At 40.2% G+C, this 26190-nt stretch overlaps 1 protein-coding gene across 2 annotated transcripts in view; it reads left to right on the top strand.

The window, feature by feature from the left end:
* The first annotated feature begins 19527 nt into the window (after positions 1-19527).
* Positions 19528-26190, top strand: part of asxl1 (ASXL transcriptional regulator 1) — a 135690-nt gene continuing 129027 nt past the window's right edge. For both annotated transcript variants that reach the window (XM_028811586.2, XM_051932420.1), the window contains exon 1: positions 19528-20113. In XM_028811586.2, coding sequence (XP_028667419.2) covers positions 20057-20113 — 57 coding nt within the window. In that variant the 5' untranslated portion in view covers positions 19528-20056. The remainder of the gene's footprint in view (positions 20114-26190) is intronic.

The raw sequence follows: 26190 nt of genomic DNA on the forward strand, positions 1-26190 counted from the left end.
GTGCTTGTTGGGGTAATGCCATGGGGTAAGCACAAGCGGTGAAATTGGTTAACAGTTTAAGCAACCTAGAACAATACCTTTTCTTCTTGCTAGTTGAATCCCACTGACTTAAGACATAAAAAAATTAAAGCATTCTTAAAACTTCACTGTAATCCACAGCCATAGAGGGTGGGAGCCTCTCTGCACAAACACTGGGCACAAAGCAGTGACTGTCTTCAGATGAAGTGCCACTCTGAAATTCTAGTGGTTTTGCTTACAGTGCAGTATGGTATAAGCTGGTGTGCAAGCTGTAAGTCTCATCACTCATATCTTGATCTGCAGAAATTGAGCCTTTGGGGAAAATAAAAAAAGAATTGAAAAGATAGCTCATTAGGCTTTAAAAGACACAGCATAAATGTCACTTAGGGTGTGCTGTAGCTTTGGCATTTGTGGGTAGTTTGTGAAGGCACTTGAGCTATGGAAAATTAGGTGAAGTACTGTCTTGAGTCTTTTTTGATTAAAAACATTAAAACAGAGTGTTTGGCCTTCAGAATTTCTCTGATGAAAGGCATTTTGATTGTTCCTTCCTTTAAGATTTAAGTGGGAGCATTTGCAAGTCTTATCAAAGGTGTGCCATCTACTTGAATGGCAGAATCCTCTATCTGGGTTTGTTTTACTCTAATAAAGATAAGAATTTCTTCAGAGTCATCATTCACCCAAGGTATTAGAGGCCATAAATGGAAAGAGTACTTAAGAAGAAATGGTTTCTTGTCCACGGATAGTTCCTGTCTTTTTTGCTCATCACTTTTACAGTTTTCAGCTTGTGGATTCTATGATGGAAAAAGTAAGTTAAAAAAATGCATTTCTGGGAATATTCATTCATTTATTTTTATGATTGAACATTTGTGCCTAATTTTAACAATATGTTTATTAGTGATGTGGAGAAACATCCCAAACATGATTGATCTTTAAAATGTTTAGCAACTTTTAAAAAGGTAATGCAAACATCTTGAGATTATTTCAAAATGTTGACAATCAGTGAGCTGTAATTGAGAAATACTAATGTTTAAAATAGTAATCAGACAGGAGAGGTGTCATCTGGATGAGAAAAGGCTATGGTAAACTGAAACTAGGCATACAGTCTGTTACAGAGATGATTGGGTGTGGTGAGTGGTCTATGGCACCGCGCAGGTTTTTAAATAAAAAATCGTGTCCCGAGAGTGTGCAGGCTCTGAACGGGCACAAGTGAGCGAATGATGGCGACACTCCAGGGTTGATTGTGCTGCTTGGCTGATTGGGCACTTGCGTGAAAATGCGAGCATATCAGTCAGGTGCCTCATTCACACCTCGGAGTGGATGGAGGGCCACATTTGCTCCTGGCTATATAAAGGAACCTGCACAGGAGAGAGGGAGGAGAACGAGAGGAGGATACAAGGGACCGAAAAAAAGCAGAGGTTAATGTGAAAGAAAGAAAAAGAGAGTGAGGGTCAGGATCAGGAGAGCCAGTGCTAAAGAGGAATGGAGGCAGGTGGTTGAGCATGAGTCTCAGGGGAGAAGCCTAGGGGAACAAGGGGAGCTCCTGTTGAGCAATGGTAGGTAGTAGGAGCAGCAAGTTAAGCGATATATCCCTCAAACACAAAAGGACTGGCGGCTGGAGGTGTGTGTGTGTGTGTGTTGCTCCTCATGGAAGCCAAAGGACTGGCAATGGGGGCCTGAGTTGGGTATTTATGGTTTGACTATACCTGTCGGCGGGTGGCTCCTGTGGCTGCAAGGTCTGCATAGGGTAAGCAGAGGTGACGCCATGTTGTTGAAGGAAGCATTGGAGCTCATGTTTCTGAAAGAACCGTCTTTGGATTTACTTATTAGGACTTTTTAACCTCCAGATATTTATTACATTTTATGGATTATTTATAAGGAAGAACTGATGCACTGCACTTGATTTTAAATAAAAGCATTTGGCACTTATGCACCAACCCCTTGCTACATGTGTGTGTCCTAAGTTGCTTGGCTCATCTTTCTTCAGGACTATCAAATATTTTGGGTTGAAGAGACTCCCAGACCATCACACTGGGGGGCTACTGACAGTATTGCTGCTGTAGCAGCTAGAGGGGATTTTAGACTGGCATTGTAGCTAACGATGGTAGGCCTGATCTTTAAATGGTTTTTAATGCTACTTGAGATCAATGTAAGAATACATTGGGGAGAAAGATTTGGGCAGAAAGCCAGCGGTTGGAGAAACTGGTCAGGATCAAAAGAAATGGAAGGTGAATAGCGAGGATAATTTATTTAGTTTAAGTGTGCTGATAGACTCTTTAGAGCTTGACCTACCATTCCCTTTGCAATTACCGAGCCCACTAGTGCATTCTTTTTTCTTAATGATATTCTTAACAGTTGATGTAGGTGATTCCAAGGTTTACTGAAGTCTCTAATTGTTTTATTTTTGTTTTTTTAGCCTCATAATGGCTTTTGTGACTTTTCATTGGCACGGCTCTTGTCATCATGTTGAACAATCGCAACTACAGACTCCAAAGGGTAGAAGCAAGCAGGGGTATCGTATGCCAGCCCTAAGGAAGTCCACCTGAGTTATCACACACACCTGTAATGCCAATTGTCCCAAACATTATGGTGCCCTGAAATGAGGAGGTCATGTAGAGAAAGTGGTGTCATTTCTACACACTGTATCCCAAATGTATACATATCCTTTAATGAATGTCTGAAATGTGCACTTTAATCCCATCTGAATTGTAATTTTAAAGTGTGGATGAGAAGGGTAAATCAAGAAAAAATGTGTCTTTGCCCCAAACGTTATGGACAACCTCAGCTTCCCCTCATGGGACAATAAAATTCACTTGAACTGAGATCTGACGACAATTGACACACACTTGGCTACTTGGAGATTCCAAGCCTGTGTGTGTTTAGAGGACAATGTAATTCTTGCATGTTTAGTTCCCACTTGTGCTGGACTGAGTCTTCCCTTAATCAGACAGAGCCCTCTAGCGGGTCCGCCATTCCTTTAAGTCGAATTGTAGCACAGCACTGAAAGTGCAGTTAAACTCATAAGTCACCAGTATCCAAGGCAGTGCATCATACTGACATTTATGGTAGGATGGCAAGACACAACCCTTAAGTTAAAGTCATGCTTGTTGCTTCATTATTCACATTGCCTTGAAGAAAACACATTTTGGTCTGATGAGAATAAAACATAGCTTGATGACTAAAATACAGTGATTACAACATCTTTGGCTCAATCAAACTGCTCCAGTTGTGCGATGCCCATTTAAGGTCAGTTCCTGGTTGCACCTAATGGCATCAAGGTAGGCTCTGGTGAAGTGGATTTAGCATTGCTGTTTTTTTTTTCATTATGGTGATAAAGTGGGTGAGTGATTGTCATTCCTGTGGCAGAACTTGAGGCTGGGATTTATCTAATGTGTTGTGGCTGTTTGGTAATTGACTGAATTCAGAAATGTCAAGTGCATTGCTTTTGTCTATCAAGCATGTTCCAAGATAGGATGAAATACTAGTAAAATTAATACAATTAATAAGCTTTCCTGACCACCTAAAGTAGCATGAAGCCAAATATTAAAAATGAAGTTGAACTTGAAATAGTAATACCAGCACACTTTTAATGAGGGTAGTAATGTTGTTAGCATTGCCGCCACTTTATATCAGCTAAATATTCTTTGCTTGTTTGTTGCTCAGTGGATGACTTGTTGAGCTGCTGAGGAGTTTGATGTTTCTCAAGTTATAATTGTTGGAACTAATGGCCTCCTGCTCACAATAATCAATATATCTGGAAAAACGGTTTCACTCTTAAAAGCTTAAGAGCATATAAACAATATAGACCCTTGATTTTTGCACTATTCTCAATTAGTGAAAATCAAAAGTTGAAAAGCAAAAAGTGAAGGCACATGTGAGCTGATACTAAAACTTGTAAACTAGAAACTGTTTTACTTGGACGTGAATGCTACAAGAAAGACAAATGTTCTCAAAGTGTTGAATAAAACCCAATCATTTCAGAAGGACTATAAAGAGAGGTTTAAATCAGAAACACTGATGGCCCTGGGTGGCCAAGTGGACGGCTGAATGAAAGCATTCATTTCCCAAGCCCACTAACTCCAGTCCCCAGTCAGGGGAGGTCATCCACCCACATGAAGCACGAGGCAGGAATAGATGCTGGACAACTTGTCACAGAGCAGACTCAGTCACACTCGGTCCATTTCAATTTACTAGTCAACCTAGACGACATATTTTTGGGAAATGTAGCACCTCACAGTAACAATGTGCAAACACAATGCAGACAACAACCAGGCCCGATACTGAACCTATGCCTTGGGAGATTTGAGACGGCTGCACTAAGTGCTCTAATATTTCTAACTAACTGGTCTTCTATTAATAATTAAAGATGATGGAAATGAAAAGCTGTGAAAAGCACAATAGTGTGCTGCACTTGCAGGAAACCCCCTTGGAGAATAGTGTCAGGATGACCCGCTGTCTTCTAAACAAGCACTTAGATAACAAGTGATGACAGGATGAAAGGTAGAATGAACTGCTATATGTAATTTAAAAGGATAATCTATAAAGATGGCATAAGGAGATAATCTTGCATTGACAAAAATGCCTTTATCTGTTAGGAGTAAAAATTTGGCAGATATGAATACATTTTCAGTAGTGTTTTCCTTTTATTTGCTTATCTATGCCAGCCTTTGTATCCTACTTTTAGAACTACTGTGCAACAGCGTATGGTTTGCTTTCACCTGTTGCGCCTAGTAGAAAGTGTAAGAAACTTATTTGATGGGACCTACATCCACAAACTGCTTGGTGGCCGTCATTTTCACTGCCATGTTGATTGAAGTCTCCAAAGCCGCTGTTTTCCAGTCCTGTTTGTATACTGGATTTCTATTTCAGCCATGTTGTTTCACAGTAAGTGGGATGGTACAAAAAAAAAAAAAAAAAATAGGCTTACACCACGGTACATTAGAACTCGTATATACTGTACAAGAACATGTTTGGGCCATCTAGCATCCTGCTGTACTTGACTGCCACATTCTATATGTCCCTCTTCGTGGCTCAATTACTGTACCTAAAATTTCCGCTGCCATTTTTAAGCTCGCGTGTATGCTGGGCCTAATGTTGAACATTTAAAGATGTTGCTGCAGTCTGCCCCTCCATTCCTCTTGCAAGCACTCGAGACATTCTTTTACGTTCCTAAAGCTCTGAGCTTTCTCACGTCTTAGTCATTAAATGTTTCATACTATGGCACCTGACTGACATGTAACAACCTGGCTGGTAAGACTGCACGCTACCAGGACACAAGACATTTTCTTGATCTTACGTCTGTACTTCTGTAGCAGCAGATCTCAATCTTCAGTCTGGAGGCCCACTCTGACTGGTGGATTTCCAATAAACCATTTCTTCTACTTATTTAACTTATTCAAAGAAGTTGACCTTGTCCTACCTTAATGATTGTCTCCTCATGGCACCTCACCCCATTTATCACGAAGTGCTTCAAGAGGCTGCTTGTGGGCTCCATAAAAGCTGGACACCCTACATCACTATGATAACTGGTCTGTGGTGCTGTGCAGGTTTCTAATAAGTAATCATGTCCTGGGAGCATGCAGGTTCAGAATGGTTACAGGTTGTGGTCATGACGGCGCTGCTCTGGGGTTGATTCCAGCACTTGGCTGATCGCTCACTGGTGTACAAATGTGAGTGGATCAGTCAGGTGCCTCATTCACACCTCGGAGTGGGCATGAGGGTCACATCTGCACCCAATCAGGCTGTGTAAAGAGCCTTAATGGCAGCTGGGAAGGGGGAGAACAAATGAAAGAAGGAGGTTAAAGAGGAAAGAGAGCGCAAACCAGTGGCCAGGATGCAGAGGAAAAGAGGGAGGCAGGTGGGAGGAGAGCCCCTCAGAGGACCATAGGGTCAATGCTCGAGGGGGCTGAAGAGGGCCACTTCTGAGAAAAGGTTGGCAGGGCCTGTTGGCAAGACACCTCCTCTGGCTGCAGGACCCCATCTGGGGTAAGCAGGGGAGACGTCTGTTTTTTTAGAAAGCTGCATCTAGGATTGTGAGTTTTTTTAGAAGAGATTTCTGCCTTGGGTTTATTTTAATCTCATTTTATTGTATTATTTATTTGCTGGATTGTTTTATGCTCCTCGTTCACTTTAGATTGTTTGGATTAGTGAAGACTACACCATTTGGACACTGATTTTATTTGTTTTTTTTTTTTAATAAAAGCACTGCGCACATTTACACCAATTCCTTGCTGAAAGTGTGTGCCCAAATTTGCCTGGCTCATCTCAGCTCATGACTATCAATGGTTCCTGGTTAAAGAGGCTCCAGCCAGCGACAAGGGAGTGTGGAGCTAACCTGGCCCATCACAATGCCGTATTATCTGACCCCTTCCCACCTCTATAAGCACTTAATGTTAGAATGCTCTTCACTGACTTTAGTGCAACTTCTAACACAACCATTTCCAAGACACTAACATAGAAGTTGTAGCACCTTCCTCTAAAACTGGGCCTTGGACTTCCTGATAGAGAGACCTCTCACAGTCTGGATTGGGGACAGAATCCCCCCACCCACCCAGTCCTATGAGCATGGCCTATTGCTGTTTATTCTGCTAACTCAAGACTATTCTCCCATGTACAGCTCAGATCACATTTTCATGAGTGGTGGACCTCATCTGCAACAGTGATGAGTCAGTGTACAGAGAAGAGGAGAAGGTGCTAGCAGACTGTTGCAAACACTACAATCTGTTAATGTGGATAAATGTGTTGACTTAAGAAGGCCCATTCTGATTGCTTCCCACTGCACATCAGCAGTTCCATCATGGAGGCAGTCCAACTCACCAAGTTTCTTGATGTGCACATCAGTGGTCACCTCAACACAGTCTCCTTAGCTAAGAAAGCACAAAAGCACTTCCATTTCCTGCCATGACTGAGAAGAGCAAGCTTTCCCCTCCCATCCTTACCACCACCAACAATGGTACCACAGAGCACATCCTGAACAGCTGTAAGCCTTCCTAGTGTGGGAAGTGCAACGTCTCAGACCACAAGACCCTGCAGCGGATAGTAGAAACTGCTGAGAGCATCATCAGGGTCTCTCATTTCCTTCCTTTCAGGACATTTCTGTATCCGCAAAGCCCCCAGCTTAGTAGATGACCCGTTGACACCCTTCTCATGGACTCTTTGCTCCTGTGTGAGATACTGTAGCATCTGAGCCAGTTCTGCCAAACTTTGTAGCAGATTTTTCCCTAGGCAGTCGGGCTCCTTAACATACCGCTGCGCTCACTCATTAACCTTCACTTTAACAAGGCCGTAATCCTCCTCAGTGCACTGGCCGTGTTATTGTACTTACCACTTTATAGCACCAGTCAAGGACTGTCCTGCAGATGCTTATATATTTAAACATGTCTGATTGAACAATGTACAGTCTTGTGTGCAGCATTTTAGTTGGGCTTTTTCTTTTTTTTTGACGTTTGTAGTACACAAACCTTTAACCATGCATGTAGTTCTGAGGCCCATTAAAACGCTGCTTTGTTCTGCTGCACTTGTAAATGGATGGGATGACGAAAAAGTTGACTTAATTAATTAGACGGCTTATTTACACTGTTAAATTACTCAGTGCAGGTTTGACGTCATTTTTACAGCTTTCAAGGCACATTTCATCCAGTCTCACTACCTTAATAACATTAGGAGTAAGTTAAGAAGTGAACCCTAAAAGAGAAGCAGGTCTATCACAGGACACAGTCATTCTCAACACCCGTGTTTGGCCAATTTAGAGACTTCAGTGAAACTAACGTTCAAGTTTTTTGGTTAATGGTGGAAGCTAAATTCCCCTTATGTATGCTTACATTGGTAGAATGTCGAAGCTCTACCAAAATAGATCCTGGATATGGATTTGAACATGAGATTCTGAAATTTTGCCCCCATGTATGCAATGACGGCCTGAAGTCTGCAATTCATCGACATCACCAGGGCCCAAGTATCTTCTCTGGCGATGCTCTGCCAAGCTTCTAATGCAGCCATCTTCAGCTCCTGCTTGTTTTGGGGGCTTGTCCCCTTACATTTTCTCTTCAATATCTGGAAGGCCTGCTCAGTTGGATTTAAATTGGGTGACTGGCTTGGCCATTCAAGAATTTTCAAGCTTTGAAAAACTCCTACAGTTAGGTCCATAAATATTTGGACAGAGACAACGTTTTTCTAATTTTGGTTCTGTACATTACCACAATGAATTTTAAATGAAACAACTCAGATGCAGTTGAAGTGCAGACTTTCAGCTTTAATTCAGTGGGGTGAACAAAACAATTGCATAAAAATGTGAGGCAACTAAAGCATTTTTTTAACACAATCCCTTCATTTCAGGGGCTCTAAAGTTACTGGACAATTGAGTCAAAGGCTATTTCATGGGCAGGTGTGGGCAAGTCCGTCGTTTTGTCATTATTAATTAAGCAGATAAAAGGCCTGGAGTTGATTTGAGGTGTGGTGCTTGCATGTGGAAGATTTTGCTGTGAACAGACAACATGCGGTCAAAGGAGCTCTCCATGCAGGTGAAAGAAGCCATCCTTAAGCTGTGAAAACAGAAAAAACCCATCCAAGAAATTGCTCCAATATTACGAGTGGCAAAATCTACAGTTTGGTACATCCTGAGAAAGAAAGCAAGCGCTGGTGAACTCAGCAACGCAAAAAGACCTGGATGTCCAGGGAAGACAACAGTGGTGGATGATCGCAGAATCATTTCCATGGTGAAGAGAAACCCTTTCACAACAGCCAACCAAGTGAACAACACTCTCCAGGGGGTAGGCGTATCGATATCCAAGTCTACCATAAAGAGAAGACTGCATGAAAGTAAATACAGAGGGTGCACTACAAGGTGCAAGCCACTCATAAGCCTCAAGAATAGAAAGTCTAGATTAGACTTTGCTAAAGAACATCTAAAAAAGCCAGCACAGTTCTGGAAAAACATTCTTTGGACAGATGAAACCAAGATCAACCTCTACCAGAATGATGGCAAGAAAAAAGTATGGAGAAGGTGTGGAACAGCTAATTATCCAAAGCATACCACATCATCTGTAAAACATGGTGGAGGCAATATGATGGCTTGGGCGTGCATGGCTGCCAGTGGAACTGGGACACTAGTGTTTATTGATGATGTGACACAGGGCAGAAGCAGCCGAATGAATTCTGAGGTGTTCAGAGACATACTGTCTGCTCAAATCCAGCTAAATGCAGTCAAATTGATTGGGTGGCGTTTCATGATACAGATGGACAATGACCCAAAACATACAGCCAAAGCAACCCAGGAGTTTATTAAAGCAAAGAAGTGGAAAATTCTTGAATGGCCAAGTCAGTCACCTGATCTTAACCCAATTGAGCATGCATTTCACTTCAGACAGAAAGGCCCACAAACAAACAGCAACTGAAAGCCGCTGCAGTAAAGGCCTGGCAGAGCATTAAAAAGGAGGAAACCCAGCATCTGGTGATGTCCATGAGTTCAAGACTTCAGGCTGTCATTGCCAGCAAAGGGTTTTCAACCAAGTATTAGAAATGAACATTTTACTTCCAGTTATTTAATTTGTCCAATTACTTTTGAGCCCCTGAAATGAACGGATTGTGTTAAAAAAATGCTTTAGTTGCCCACATTTTTATGCAATCGTTTTGTTCACCCCACTGAATTAAAGCTGAAAGTCTGCACTTCAACTGCATCTGAGTTGTTTCATTTAAAATTCATTGTGGTAATGTACAGAACCAAAATTAGAAAAAAGTTGTCTCTGTCCAAATATTTATGGACCTAACTGTATGTTGTCTTAGCAGTGTGTTTGGGGTCATTACCTTGTTTTAGGATAAAGTACTATCCAATGAGTTTGGAGGCATTTACTGGCACTTGAGCAGATAAAATATTTCTGTACACCTTAGAATTCATTGTGTGAGTGTCGTCTGCAGTTCCATCATCAATAAAGACAAGTGTGCCTGTACCCGTGGCAGCCATACGTGCCCAAGTCAGAACACCTCCATCACCATGTTTAACAAATGAGGTGGTCTTCACACTTTGCTCTTGCCATCACACTGATACAGGTTCGTCTTTGTCTCCTCTGTCCACAAGACCTTTTTCCCCAGATCTGCAGGTTGCTTTAAATGCTTTTAGTACTTGATAGTTATCCCTGGCACATACACATGTGCCTCGTGAAGACTTTCTGATCTGTTGAACAGGCATTTGGGGATTATTCTTTACTATTGTGAGGATTCTTCTGTCATCAGCAGTGGAGGTCTTTATTGGCCTACCAGTGCCGCCTTTTTTCTTCCTGATATTCCGTTGATTTAGGTCATCCTAATGTTTTACTGATGTCTCTATTTGTTTTATTTCTGTTTTTCAGCCTCATAATTGCTTCTTTGACTTTCATTGGCATAGCTCTTGTACTCAATTTGAACAGTGGCACTCCAGAGATAGTCTGTAGGTAGAAGCAAGTCGAGGTCTCGTATGCCTGCACTAATGAAGCAATGAAACACACTTGAGGAATCCCAAACACCTTTCCAAACATTATGGCTCCCTGAAATGGGGGGATCGTGTAGAAAAAGTGTTGTCATTTGTACATGGTGTGACTGAAATGTATGCAGATATCCTTATGTTAAAACCTGGAGTGCACTTTACTCATGTCTGAATCGTTTGATTTGTCATTTGAAAATGTGGAGCAGAGGAGTAAAGGAAAAAATGTCTTAGTCCCAAACTTTAATATGTGCTGTGCTCTCCATAATGTAAGGGCTACATCAGTTTAGGCCTGACAAAGGAACAAAGTGTGTGGGTTAGCCGTCGCCGTATTTTTAACAAATAAAGCATACATTCATCTATTTTCTGAAGATGCTTTTTGAATTACTTGGGCATAGGAAGCTGGTGCCTAACCTGATCTCACTGAGCACACAGCAAGAACTATTAGAAACCAAAGTCCGTCTCCGCATTCCGCCACACTCAAATAATGACGCTTCAGTTTACCGCTGCAATTCAGTCTCAACATGGCGGTGCGGCTCCCATCCAGCTGTGCAGGATTATTTTGCTTCTGCTGATATGCTTGTTGGAAGTTGCTGTTTTTGATAAGGAAATTCTCAAAAAGAAAAAAAAAAAGCAAGTAATTTTTAAAAAAAATTACTCACTTGGCTGTTCTGTTTTATGCCAACCCCTGGGTATTGCTGTCCATATTAACTTTGAGGTAACTTACAAGGCCATATTGCAATGTTTGTGAAGGCATGCTGAAGCAACACAAATATTTTAACAAATAATTCAGATTTGAATGCAAAAGCCTTAACATCTTTTACAAGCACAATGGGGCAGATAAAAATGACTCTTCATTGTGTACTTTATTGAAACATTGAAGACTTGGGCACAGGCCACAGATATGACTAATGAGAGAGAATTTGGCCCAACTTCATACCCATGTGTGGTGGATGAGCAAACCACGCAAATGGTGATGATGAACACTAAACCGGTGGCGCAGTGGTAGTGCTGCTGCTTTGCAGTAAGGAGACTGTGGAAGATTGTGGGTTCGATTCCCGGTTCCTCCCTGTGTGGATAGCGCTTTGAGTACTGAGAAAAGCGCTATATAAATGTAATGAATTATTATTATTAAACAAGTACAATCTTCAGAAAAGCGTTGTGTTTGTTGTACTCGAGCATACATCATATGGCTAGTTTGCATACAGTATAGCAAACAGAGCAGACACTCCCCCATAATGCATACTGGTGAGCAAATCCCTTTCTTGAACAATGACACTTGCTTAATTGCTGTATGTGTAGTGAAATGTTCTTTTTTTTCTTCTTTGTTTTAGGAAAAAAAAAGGTTTCTCATCTTGACATAAGATCAGTTTAGCAGCATCAGCAACTACGAGGCATCTCAGATACCTGAAGAATTAAATTATTACTAGCCAACCCACGGCGTATCATACACCGCATAATTATATAATGATGGGTGAACACTTTCTGAAAGACACAGTTGTCCAAATGGGGTGGGTTTGAGGATACGACTGTAAGTGAATGCAAAGATGGAACTCTGGAAAGGGTGGGGAAGCGGGCCCGAGAGGTTTTGGGTCCAACCATCCAACGACGGGTCGGCACAACCAGTAACGATCCTTCCGCAGGTTACCTACGGAACCCGTGTTAGGACATTTGCATCCTCTAGATAGGCAAGTTCGATCGTCTGACGCCCATTCCGCCCCCGCCATTCTAGTCTGCCGATTTCTTAAGTCATCTTTTAGCCATCGTTCAGTACGCACTGCCTGCTCATGTGTCTGCCCCCAACTCCTCCCCTGAATTGCTTTCTTCTGTGTACAGTCCACATGCACTTGTGAGTCACGTTCGGGCCGGGTGAGGTTTCCCGTGTTGAGTCAAATTAAGCCACAGGCTCCACACCTGGTGGTGCCCTTCCGTCAATTCCTTTCAGTTTTGCAACCATACTACCCCCGGAACCCAAAGACTTTGGTTACCCAGTTGGCTGCCTGGCGGGTCATGGGAATAACGCCGCCGGATCACCAGTCAGCATCGTGTATGGTCGGAACTACGACGGTATGTGATCTTCTTCGAACCTCCGACTTTTGTTCTTGATTAATGAAAACATTCTTGGCAAATGCTTTCACTCTCGCGCCATGGTCAGCTGTTTAGTGAATTGCTGGTGGGCGGGGCTGTCTTGCGTGCGTCTTGCTTGCCATGGACTTGGTGAATTTTATTGATATATATATATATATAGAGATGGTTAAAGATAAACAGCAACAAGCAGTATAACTCAAGGAGATAGAGATAGAGTAAAGGATCACAGTCGGCCCCTGTGGCTTTCTAGCCGGCTGACCTCCACGAGTCCCATGTGACTCACGCAGTCGTTCTCCATCCTCTCGCGTGGCAATTGCTGAGAACCTGAAGTTGCTCTCTCTTTGGAGATGTACATTTTGTCCCATTCTTAGATGAATAAATAATTATTAGAAGAGAGTGGACTGATCAACAAAGAAAAGACAAAATGGATGAATCACAGCACATGGGATTAAAAATTACAAACCAATTAGTTTATGACTGAGGTGAAAGCATGTCTCCAGCACTAGGACCCATGACATTTATCCAACGCTACACACCTTTACATGTACTGTGCTTTACTTTCTGTTGATTTTTTATTGCTATTGTGTTGTAGCTGAGCATAATTGTTGTAAATCCTGTAACCTGTTGTACTCGGACAGTTTCTGTGCTTCATTGTCACTGCTTGGCTGATATGCGCCTATTCAATATATATGTCTGTTGCTGTTGGTTTTGTTGGATGAAGATTATAACCGCTGAAGGTGATTAACACTAAATATTTTTTTAAATTTTCCTCATTTTTTTAGGTTTTGAAAAACTATTGCAAATATTGCTTGTATGCCTCCAATACAAGTGGAAGTTATGATGCACCACACAGATGACATGGTGTACATTTTCTCTGCTCAGAATATTTTTTCTTACCTGTTCATATGTTACCTAGGCCCACAGCCTTTGCAAATTCTGGGCTCATTCTTGCTATCTATTATCTTTCTTTTTCCTTAGCAAGATTGAGGGCAATCCCAGAAGTATCGTTCATAGTCACTTAGGGATGTGGCAGTAAACTGGAATACCCAAAGATAATCCATACATCTATTGGGAAATATGAAAACTCCACACAGTCAGTGATCTGCTGGCTATCATCCTGGTTCAAACCAATGTCCCTCAAGCCATTTGGCTCTACCACAAGCTATGGTGCCACTGTACTACACCCGTGGGTTTTCACTTCTTAATCCTTTCTGTATTATGAAGCTGATAAATTTTTAGTTTGGACTATTTTGACTGTCCAGAAAACAACCTGGGCTGCAAAAAACTCAAAAGGCCTTGTCACAAGAAAATATAAAAAGCTACATTTATTTTACACATAAAAAATCATTCATGAGGTGGCACAATGGCTAGTGCTGCTTACAGTATACAGTAAAGCTGCAGGTGACAGTTTAAACCCCACTCTGGTCGTTGTTTATAGTTTGTATGTTCTCCTTATAGCTGCCTGAGCTTTCCTCTCATATCCCAAACACAAGATCATGTGATGAATGCGTAATGAATCCATTGGGTTCCAGAAAGCAAGGAGTAGTTTGAAATCCAGTTACACTAAGTCGGGATTCATGGTAATTGGGCTAATTGTGTTCCAGAAAGTCTGGATTTTAGCTAAACCTGCATTTCTGGAGATAACTACAGTATTACATGAACAGTGAGGCTCAAGGTGCAGGTAACTTGCTAACACTGCTTTCTGGAAATGGGCCAAGGATTTGCCAGTTCCAGAAAGAGAGATCTGATGAAATCCAGCTCAATTAGTGGGGCAACCAATGCTCTGAAACTAAGCTGCAAATGGCAGGTTTAACATGAAAGATTAATGCTTTGAGGTCACAATAATTAAGGAGCAGAGCATCCAATCATAAGATCAAAGGCTGTGAATGTCCTGATCCCAGCCACATTATTTAAGAAGCATAAAAAGCTGATGAAGCGCTGAAAATGTCATGCCCTTCCTGAATGAACAACCCACACAGACACACAACTCCTACACCAAATCCTGCCTAGAAAAATGCAACCCGATCATACATTTTGGTATGCTCATGGAAGTGTCTGAATGAATGTTACTGTTTTACATCTGAGGCTTTAATATATCTGAGCAAATTCTAAAACATGACATGTTTAGTGTCACACATCTTTGCTTTTAGCTGACATCAATGCAAATCATGGATATTTCCCATCTTTTTTTTTTTCTTTTTCAAAAAATGCAGTTTTCTTCACATCATTGGAGGTGTCACACACGCTGGCAAAACAATTGCAAAATTGTGCTTAACTTCGAAGTGGCATCTGGTCAAACATACACATGCACACGCACAGGTTACTTATTTTATTTAGTATATGGCATATAAACAAAATATACCCATATGAATGACAATACAAAAGTGCTAGAAATTACTGTAATCACACATAGCGCAAACATCTAAATGTTTAATAGACTCAATTGTGAGTCACACTCAGGAAATCAGTAGATTGAGCAGGATAGGCGCTCAGATGGCATTCCTCGATGATATGGTGGGCTGTAAAACTAGCAGCACCGCAGCCACATTATGGAGAGATGAGCTTTTCTCCCATTTGTTCAGCAAGTCCGCACATCTACCATGATTGTTTTAATTCTGCTGATGCTACACCATATTTTTTGGGCCAGATCAAAACCAGATGGTTTTTCAGACATTTGTGGTAAAATGTGAGCATATGCTGATGAGATGATTTCCTAGTCTCTTCTCCAAGATTCTGTAAGGTTAACATAGTTTTCATATAAATTTTATGCTTTTACAAGTGGTGGAACTGTTGGACTGTCTTTCTGAGAGAGAAATAAATAACCATCATCAAAATGGAATACCACAGAGTTGCAGGTAGGCCAAATTTAAAAATTGCAACATTCTGGCCAATAATAAAGGATAACGGACTCACTGGTGGAACAAGATGCCCACCTTTTGTGGCGTCCCTCACTTTTAAAAAAAAATGTCTCTGAAGACTCTCCTCTTCAGCAGCTACCTTTACCCAATATACTTATTAATACATTTTTTATTTGGAGTTCTGTAATGCAACAATATTACTTATGTATTATTTTATAGTTCATTTGGCTGATAGCTTTCACAAATGAAGCTCAAGTTTGTATATCTACTCTATGGATATATATACAGTGCATCGGGAAAGTATTCACAGCGCATCACTTTTTCCACATTTTCTTATGTTACAGCCTTATTCCAAAATGGATTAAATTCATTTTTTTCCTCAGAATTCTACACACAACACCCCATAATGACAATATGAAAAAAGTTTACTTGAGGTTTTTGCAAATTTATTAAAAATAAAAAAACTGAGAAATCCCATGTACATAAGTATTCACAGCCTTTGCTCAATACTTTGTCGATGCACCTTTGGCAGCAATTACAGCCTCAAGTCTTGTTGAATATGATGCCACAAGCTTGGCACACCTATCCTTGGCCAGTTTCACCCATTCCTCTTTGCCACACCTCTCAAGCTCCATCAGGTTGGATGGAAAGCGTCGGTGCACCGCCATTTTAAGATCTCTCCAGAGATGTTCAATCAGATTCAAGTCTAGGCTCTGGCTGGGCCACTCAAGGACATTCACAGAGTTGTCCTGAAGCCACTCTTTTCATATCTTGGCTGTGTGCTTAGGGTCGTTGTCCTGCTGAAAGATGAACCGTCGCCCCAGTCTGAGGTCAAGAGCGCTCTGGAGCAGGTTTTCATCCAGGATGTCTCTGTACATTGCTGCAGTCATCTTTCCCTTTATCCTGACTTGTCTCCCAGTTCCTGCCGCTGAAAAACATCCCCACAGCATGATGCTGCCACCACCATGCTTCACTGTAGGGATGGTATTGGCCTGGTCATGAGCCATGCCTGGCATTCACACCAAAGAGTTCAATCTTTGTCTCATCAGACCAGAGAATTTTCTTTCTCATGGTCTGAGAGTCCTTCAGGTGCCTTTTGGCAAACTCCAGGCGGGCTGCCATGTGCCTTTTACTAAGGAGTGGCTTCCGTCTGGCCACTCTACCATACAGGCCTGATTGGTGGATTACTACAGAGATGGTTGTCCTTCTGGAAGGTTCTCCTCTCTCCACAGAGGACCTCTGGAGCTCTGACAGAGTAACCATCGGGTTCTTGGTCACCTCCCTGACTAAGGCCCTTCTCCCCCGATCGCTCAGTTTAGATGGCCAGCCAGCTCTAGGAAGAGTCCTGGTGGTTTCGAACTTCTTCCACTTACGGATAATGAAGGCCACTGTGCTCATTGGGACCTTCAAAGCAGCAGAAATTTTTCTGTAACCTTCCCCAGATTTGTGCCTCGAGACAATCCTGTCTCGGAGGTCTACAGACAATTCCTTTGACTTCATGCTTGGTTTTTGCTCTGACATGAACTGTCAACTGTGGGACCTTATATAGACAGGTGTGGGCCTTTCCAAATCATGTCCAATCAACTGAATTTACCACAGGTGGACTCCAATTAAGCTGCAGAAACATCTCAAGGATGATCAGGGGAAACAGGATGCACCTGAGCTCAATTTTGAGCTTCATGGCAAAGGCTGTGAATACTTATGTACATGTGCCAGCTCAATTTTTTTATTTTTAATAAATTTTTAAAAACCTCAAGTAAACTTTTTTCACGTTGTCATTATGGGGTGTTGTGTGTAGAATTCTGAGGAAAAAAATGAATTTAATCCATTTTGGAATAAGGCTGTAACATAACAAAATGTGGAAAAAGTGATGTGCTGTGAATACTTTCCGGATGCACTGTATAAAACCCTTAGCCTAAAAGTGCAACGATTTTATGTGACTTTTTATATCACTTTTTTGTCACACTGTAAATCAGGCTTATTTTCAAACCTACATATATGTTTGGTATCATTCTTTTCAGAATTTATCGAACTTTAATGTGATGTTGTTAGAGTTTGAGATTTTTATTCCATTTTTTAAATTATAAACTAAAATATCAAGAACTCACATCCAGTGAGACGCGACTTTGTGCCAAGAGATTTAACCACACCTGGGGCCGGAAATAAAAGACAAAGAGTAGATGACAAAGACAACTGCTGTACAGGTTTTTAATTGTTTGAAGCGCCACGCAAGATGCATATCACACGGCATGGCAGCAGCAATCCAGCAGCTGATCAAGCAAAGAGGAGGTAAAAAAAAAAAAAATATTTGTTTCCCATTGAATCACCATTTAAGAGGGGGTTTCGGAGGAGTGTTTGTGTCTCCTTGGGGTGCGTTCAGCCCCCTTCTTCACAACGTGAGCGGCAGAGACGCAAAGTGGCTGGCGCATAGCGCAGAAAAGGGGGGTTGGCGAGCACAGAGAGCTTGGGGGAAGCCCCCTAGTCATACTATCAAATGCCACGCATCTCACATTACTGTAAAAATGTTGATGACAAATATCCGGGGCCTCAGGTTTGAACAGGGTAACCATTCAAAGAGCTGGCAAAGTGAGTCAGCTGTTGCATATTTGTACATCAAAGTACAGTTGTGCTTGAAAGTTTGTGAACCCTTTAGAATTTTCTATACAGTGCTTACTTGAGTGCCTATAAAGTTTCAAGTAGGGTAGTATCCACAGGGGTGCAATTTGCACAATGCAGCAATTTACCACACAACGTTTGCACAGATTAACCCTTTTATGCATTAACTCTTTCAGGGAGATTCTTCCACACAATATCTCCTTTTTTGGCGGTACTGCTTCTCTTTGGTGGATGTGCCGATAATCCTCTTGCTCTGCTGACATGGAGGAAGGCTGTTCTCCCTGCTTCTCAGACTGGTAGTCAATCTGTGGTTGATCGACTTCAGTGCTTGACTCACAACTGCTTGTCTATTCTGCGCCGCAAACGCGCGTTAATTCAGGATCGCTGGAACCGGCTAATCCTCTGGTGTGAAATCGCGCTGGAATTCGTTCCGAGATCAGGGATTATCTAATCTTTCTGGAACAGTGGCCTTTTCTTGGATGGATGTTTTAGTGTAGCCCCCGTTGCTGCTCTAGCTCCCAGTGTGAGGTTCTGAAAATGTATTTAGAGTCAGATGTATTGGTATCATGTATATGTCAGTCCGTGCTTTTGCAATTTCACGTTTACTTAAAACTTAATATAAATACTAAATTATGAAAAACTTCACGTTTAGCTTCAACTTAAAATGCATGATTTTATAAGCTTTCCCACGTCCACACCCATAAATGAATTCGGCAGACTTGAGAATGTTACTTATATGTAAGACTTACGAATAAAAAGCCCTTCGATGGCCTTACAACCCGCTGAAGTTCAACGGTGGCCTTCCTCGTTGTTAATGTAAATACTTCCAGCATCAATACAATCCTGAATAGCTGTAATAGTCAGCCGACTCGTTATAGACTACGAACGCAATACTGTACAGTACTGTAATGCTTGTCAAAAATAATGATAAACTATTTATATATGTAATTAAAAACACGCACACCCGCCTTTCGAGATAAACACGGAAGCAACACAAACAAGCGCGCGATGACGACAACGGACGGAGCTCAAATTGAAGGTGGCCAAAAAGCCGCAAACTTGCGGTGCATTTTGGGTAATTGAGTTCTTTGAAACTACGTACTATTAAATAATGCTAAAGCTAAACAAGTAAACGGCAATGTTAATGAGCGTGTGTCTAGCTATAGAAGGTAATTGTTACTTTTTAATACAATAATAAAACAATACCTTTTTATATACGTTTACACGCTTATTTTTAAATAGCTATAATAAAACTCCTGTATGCCATTTTAGGACGCATGGTGTATAGAATAACAGTGGAACACACTTGACTGAATGTTTACTATATAATGAAGACTCTTTTAAAACGGACACGGTACTGTTCCGCAGTCTTTTTAAGAAGCAAAACTACAAATCCCAAAGTACCTTGGGGCCAAAATCTTCAACAATCTGCACTCCGCCCTGAATAAAAATTGTACATTTAACGAGTCATCATAAATACACCGCGGCTTATCGTTTCAGTTTTTAAAACCGCAAGTCGGCGTTTCGGGTTGGTGTTCAATTTAACTCGAGGATCTCTAAGCTTCCGATATCGTTGATTAGAAGTAGGGCCCGCACGGCTATCAAAGAGAAGCGCGCAGGCGGAGCCAAGATGGCGGAGAATGGCTGCGGTTTCCTAGCCGTTGCTTTATAAACAGTGGCTTGGAAGGGGGAGGGGCGGTGTTGCATTCCTGCAGTGAGTGCCCTTCGACCCTGTTGTTATGCTCCCCTTTCTGCATTCCAGAGTGAGAGGATTTCCTGCGGTAACAGCGGCGGCGTAGTGTTTATATATGGACTTGTAGTCGGTGTGTTTACTAAGAAGAAAAAAACCGAGCATTAGCGGGATAGAGTTGAATGTGCAGCGTTTGGTTTAAACAAGAAAGGAAAACGACGTGGGGAGGACAACACGCAATTTAAAAAAAGGAGAGAAAAGCCCATACGCAACGTGGAGGAGAAGAAGAACTAGTCGACACCGCGTTTTGGAAAGCTAAAGACGCAGCCGCCCGAGGAAATGAAGGACAAACAGAAGAGAAAGAAGGAGCGCACGTGGGCTGAGGCTGCTCGCATGGTAATATCACTTGTAAATGATATATAAAAAAGAAATCATGGCCCATTTATGTAATCTGATTTAAATGATTTGCATCCGCGTGCCGGGTTAAACGATCGACGGTGGCGGATGTCTTCTCTTGTCGCGCAGAGCGCGATTTCAGAAACCGAAGGGGCGCAGGGAGATTCTGACACTATTCGATTTTTTTTTTTACAGTATTGCATTTTAAGTAAAATGTTGCTTTTCCTTTCGTGTTGAAGAGGGTGACGCGACGGTCCCTTTGACCTCGCTTGCGTCTGTGGTGCAGGGTTACGTGGTTTGGCATGCTTTAAATTCGAATACAGCGATTTCACTCTGGCTGATCAGGATGTCATTTTAGCACGATTGTGTCTGCTTGTTCGTGCAGGCGATCGTAATAAAGTGGAACCTTTCAAAAGTCGGCCTCCTAAAGCCTGCAGGAGGCGGGGGCGTTGGCACTAATCGCATCCTCTAGGTTTACAGTTTAAGGCATGATTAAGCATCTGTCACTGTAAGATGTGTATTTTTTGCCATTCCGCACATCATTCCTAGACGGAAAGTTCTGGATAGAGTATGAATTTGGGTTTGCTGGCTAGAGAATGAAAAATGTTCTACTAAAAATCGCCACCGGTGAGCAGAGAATACGAGGATTCTTTTGTTTAGGAAATAGATCTTGAATTTTGAGAATATGCTAAAATGCACTGCGTTAAACACAACTAATGAGGAAGGGCAATTGTCTCTAGTTATATTAACCCCCGAATATCTCTGTAAGCTTGGATCTTATCAATATTTGCATTTTTGTGGAATGGTGCTCGAATCCGCATATTTGACAGTTTCATTTGTGAAAATTTAAAATTATTGTAAACATCAAAGGGTGCAGTTAGTTGTCAGGGTCATTTGTTTAGGGCAGTTGAACACTTTCCTGGATTTACTCGTTGACAGTAAATAGGTACATCAGTGCTTGCATGTGCACCTTTTCATGACTAGGCCTTTTAGTTTAAAACCTGTACAGATTTGCAATTAAACCTTGCAACTCTATTCTATTTTATATAGACTTAACTATTACCTTACAGTTGCTCATAGCGGAATTATAACACTGTTTATTAGGTTACATGTAATACATCTTTTGAAGGAGAAAATCATTTAATATTATATTGAGAAGTTTGAGTTGTCTTATTTTGTTACAACTTGTCTCTAAGTATTAATTTTTTTACCTCTGAACTCAAGAATTTTGGGTTTTTATTTGCACCCACTATGAAGGTGCCAGAACTTATCACAACAGCTTTGGGTGCGATGAAGAAATCAACTTTGGCCAGAGCAAGAGTCAGTTGTCAAGCATTCTCTTATACTGGGCTATTAAGGGGCATCCAGTTGGTCTAAGCTTCCCATGTTCAGGATGTTGACTAGCAAAATTGAGTACCTAGAGAGGAGACTGTACTGGGGATTTTGTGTGTGTGCGCAGTCTGTCAATTTATTTATTTTGTTTATCCAAGCCAGTTGTCATAGACAGATTGATACACAGATTTCTGCATAAATGCCATATATTGCCCAGTTAGTTTAGTAATTTGTATATACATTATAGCAGCGTATATACCTTGTGTAGTTCTAGGTTATAGACTTGTGCTTTGGCTTTATTTTTTCTTCTGGAGTGTCTCTCAACAGTGCCTTATTATTGATCATGTGAACAACTCAGGCCCTAATACACTACTACACGCTATACCCTACATTTTAAAAATATTAACCTCTATTTGTGTGGCGAGTTTACAAAATTGGTACTTTTTAATGGGATTGCTCCACTGTATAGGTTTATGGTAGTGTTCTACTTTTATAATAAGGAAAGTTTTTTGTATTGTGCCATAATACACCCGTGAGAGATATTTTTTTTGTCTTGTCATTTATAAAACTACTCGTAAGGTTGTGATGCCTAGTGTTTGTACCTAGTATAAATGAGTTTGCCCTGCCATAGGATCCTGAAATGTAAATAGTTCATACAAGTTGTTGATATACCCCCCCATCCACATATACTCCAGTGGATTCAGATAATCCTGTAATCAAGTCCCCTTTGAGGGACCACCCATTATAGCGCTTGTTTAGAATTAGAAGCTTCTGAAGGAAAGTGGAACACGGTTTCTGCAAGATAAGACAAAAGTGTTGTGCAATTATCCCAAAAACATTACAGTCATTGCCATTCTCGGTCAAAAGAGTCTGGTTTATCTTCAACACCATCAGAAAATTTCTGTTGGTAGCCGAAGTGCATTTTGTATTTGGGTTGTGCATGTGGCGTCAGCAGGCGAACTATATATGGTTTAGTGTTCCTTTAATATATATTTTTCATATGTTACTTACCCAAAGCAGTTTGCAGTGATGACCAGGGAAAATCCTTAAAAGTGTGTTAAATTTTATGTAGAACTGTAGTATAAAGAGTATTTTATAAGCCAATCGTGACCAATGCCCTGCAATGGCAAACAACATTTGGGGTTTGGGGCAGCAAAAACTGTGTTACTTGTGTTGCATAATCCAAATGCCCTTTTTTGTTAAATACAGTAGATACTTCTGTAAAAATTGGCACAGGCCATAGAGATAACTCTTGGCCAGTTAATGAGGAGTAACGATGGATCTTCAATTCAAAAAGGCAATCCAATGTGACTTTAGTTTCCTGTTTATTATGTCCTCTGATTTCTATAGAATTGTCAGTTTAACAGTATATTAGTACAAAATGCATGTTTTGCATTTTGTGAACATATAACTGGATAACTGACATGGTTATGTGTTATGAGTTACGAGTTATGTGAATTTTCTTTTTTCAAATTGTTAGTAGATGTATAGCATTGGTCACTTTTGGCTGGTATATCATAAACATTTTCAGCCCTGTTCTGCATGAGAAAACAGAATAAGAGTTTTTGTAATTGCTGTATATGGGTATGTGTTATTTGTGTTATCATGGTGTTACTTGAGTGTAAGTATGTACAGAAAATTGTCAGATAGTTTGGTTTATGACAGTGGATATTGCATTGCTTAGTCAAACAGTGTTTGGCGTAGTGGCACAATGGGTTGAATCGTGGTCTAGTTACCGTCTGTTGTAGTTTGCACTGCTTCTTTCTGTTCGCATGGCGTTTCCTTGTATGTATTCACTTTTCCTGTTCTGTTGTAAAAATGTGGGTGTTAGGCTAATTGGCAGCTCTAAATTAGACCAGTGTGAGTGAGCAGCTTGAATTGGGTTAAGCAAGCTTGTGATGGATGAAATAAAGTACCTTTTATTGATACTCCTTCTGATTTTAAAATAAATTAATAAAGGAAAAAAGTATTGCTGAAGGGAGTGGGTTTAAGCTGTGCATGGGTAAACATGGATTTGAGGCTTAAAGGTTTATTTCTTTTTAGATGTGACACTGGAAACTTAACACATTTGACACTTCAGTGCATTTGTTAGAAATTTCTTTTTTAAGTCTGACAGCTGTTCATATAATCTTCAGTGCTGGAAGTATATCTCACAAATCTGTGTTATTACACTACATGTTTGGCAGAACGGCATAGACTTTTAACTGTTGACCCTGAGACCCATTTATATTTACTTCCATTGAGTTTATTTTAGCTAGTTCACCAATCAGTTAACCAGTTGAAGCTTTGTTCTCCTCATACCATTAAAAAAAAAAAAGACATATAAAAACAGACAGATGCCACAACATCATGCTTAAATAACTTTGCAAAACATAATAAACTTATATTTTGTAATAGTAGCCTAAATTCTGAAGGAATTTTCTGCTCATAGAGCTCTGTTGTATTTTATCTCTTGTATATCATTAGATGATTGTTTTCATGGCTCTAACCATAAATAAAATTTAATTCTTTCTTCTAGGAGGGGAAGGGGGAACGTTAGCTTGTGTAATAAAAGGTAAAAGAAGAAAACAGTCATGATCTGACCTACTGGTTTTCTGTTTGAAAGAGAAATCATTCCCAGGCTGCTGGCTACAAATAATCTGTTTCCCATGCTTTAATAACTTTTAAACAATACCCTCCTTAAAGTTAAATTGAATTCTCATCTTTAAATGCAAGGTTGGGGGATGGGGGGTGAACCTGTTATTACTGCATTAAGTTAATTGTGGATTAATCTTTTGACTTTCCACTTTACAACATGTCTTTTTGTCATTTTTTTTTATATTGTGTCTATCTTAAAATTTACAGCATAAAAGAAACTGTTTTGCTTTAGGAATGTGACAAATTTCAAAATAGAATATTGCAAGTGACTAAATGGTCTTCATGCTGATTGGTAAACGCTGATAAAATCAGCATTGCTGCAATGCAGTTACCACCTCCTTTAGGTGTAAAGGAAATCACTGATAAAATACTCCTACATAACGTTTGACATCTGTGCTATCAGAAGTTGATTAAAAATCTAAGCTTTATTAATAGGTTTCTCAACCAAAAACCATATTCTACTAATGATAATACAACAGTAGAACAATAATGTCATGTTATCTGTACATCCTTTTACATTATCAATCCAAGTGGGGTTTAATGTAGAATGTTGCAAGTAATTTGGGTATGGGTTTGATCCAAATCATTGTATAGGGTGTATTTTCCTAGGCATATACTTTCAAGTGCTATAATTCTGTGTTTCACTTTTTTCCACTTATTAGTTATTTGTGGTTAAATAAATATCCAAATGTGTAGTGTTAAAAAAAACAAAAAACTGTTTAGTGCAAATAGTAAGCTTTTTATTAAGCTCCAAACAGTCCTCTTTTAGTAACTTATTAGTATATAGGGATGTCACAATACCAGAATTTTAGTATTTGATACCGATACCAGTGAAATTTCAAAATACTTGATACCACAGCAAAAATTGTTTTTTTCTGTAACAATATAAAATATATAAATATTAATGCATTAACGTTTTTGGCTGATGTTGTTATCCAAGGCAGCTTACAACATTTTAGGTACTATTGGTTACATTTCTTTTGTTTTTCCAATTGGAGTAGAGGCAGGTGAAGTGACTTGCTCATAGTCACAGTGTCAGCAGTAGGATTTGAACCTGCAGTCTCAGGGTTTGAAGTCCAAATCCTTGACCACTATGCAAAACTGCCTCACAAACACTATGCCATTCTGCCACATTTAGTAACAGCATCTTTAAATTACTGGTATAACCATCAAGAATTTACCCAACTATAATTTAAGTAAACTAGTACTGGCATTCGTAAATACTGTATCAAGATGCAATGCATGGCTTGAATTTTAATGTGTGATGGACATGGGGATTCTCTCCCCCCCCCCACTGTAACAACAAATGGAGGAGATTTTATAATATTGAGGGGATTTCAGCATGAGTTTATGAATAATGATGTTATCATGGACTGCCTGATTTATCTTACCATGTGCACATCCCAAATTTATTCTCTGACATTTTCTATCCAATAACTGAAAAATACTGCTTGCTAAACGAAGATTCAAACATTATTATATTTGTACTCTTGAATTAGTGAATTCCAAAAGAAGTCGGGATATTTTCATTTAAGCTCTTTAAATGTGTTTTTGTAACAACATGCTTTTAAAGTCTGGTTTGTCAGAGCATCCCACTATTAGGTTTGTATCATTTGCTATTATAAGATTTAGATTTGCATCATTATCTGGTTTAAAATATACTAAAGAGTAACAGTTGAGTGACATTTTCAAATATCATAACATTCTGGAGCCTTAATTTTCCAAATCTTTTTTTGAAATCAATCTTTTAATCCATTGTTTCAGAACTCTTGTTAAAACAACCCTTGTTGTGCTGTTTTGAAAAGATCTTGCATGACTGATATCTTACATGACTGATCAAACCTTTTATTGCTTAGTCTCGGTACTAGTCCTAAAGTAAAATACTAACTGGACTTGCAGTTTAACTGCTAGACTGCATTACACTCCCCAACATACCTTTCAAATATAACCTGTGTATTCATTGTGTTTATCACATTTTAGGGATTATATGAATGGGCATTAGTTTGGCTGTAAAAAATAATGACACCAACATTTGCGTATCTGTATTAACAATGAAGTCGTAGTACCTGGCATAACTGCAGTGGTTTGTGCTTCGAAGCAAAGAATAC

This window comes from Erpetoichthys calabaricus, chromosome 10, assembly GCF_900747795.2.
Source record: "Erpetoichthys calabaricus chromosome 10, fErpCal1.3, whole genome shotgun sequence".
In the NCBI taxonomy this organism is placed as follows: Eukaryota; Metazoa; Chordata; class Cladistia; order Polypteriformes; family Polypteridae; genus Erpetoichthys; species Erpetoichthys calabaricus.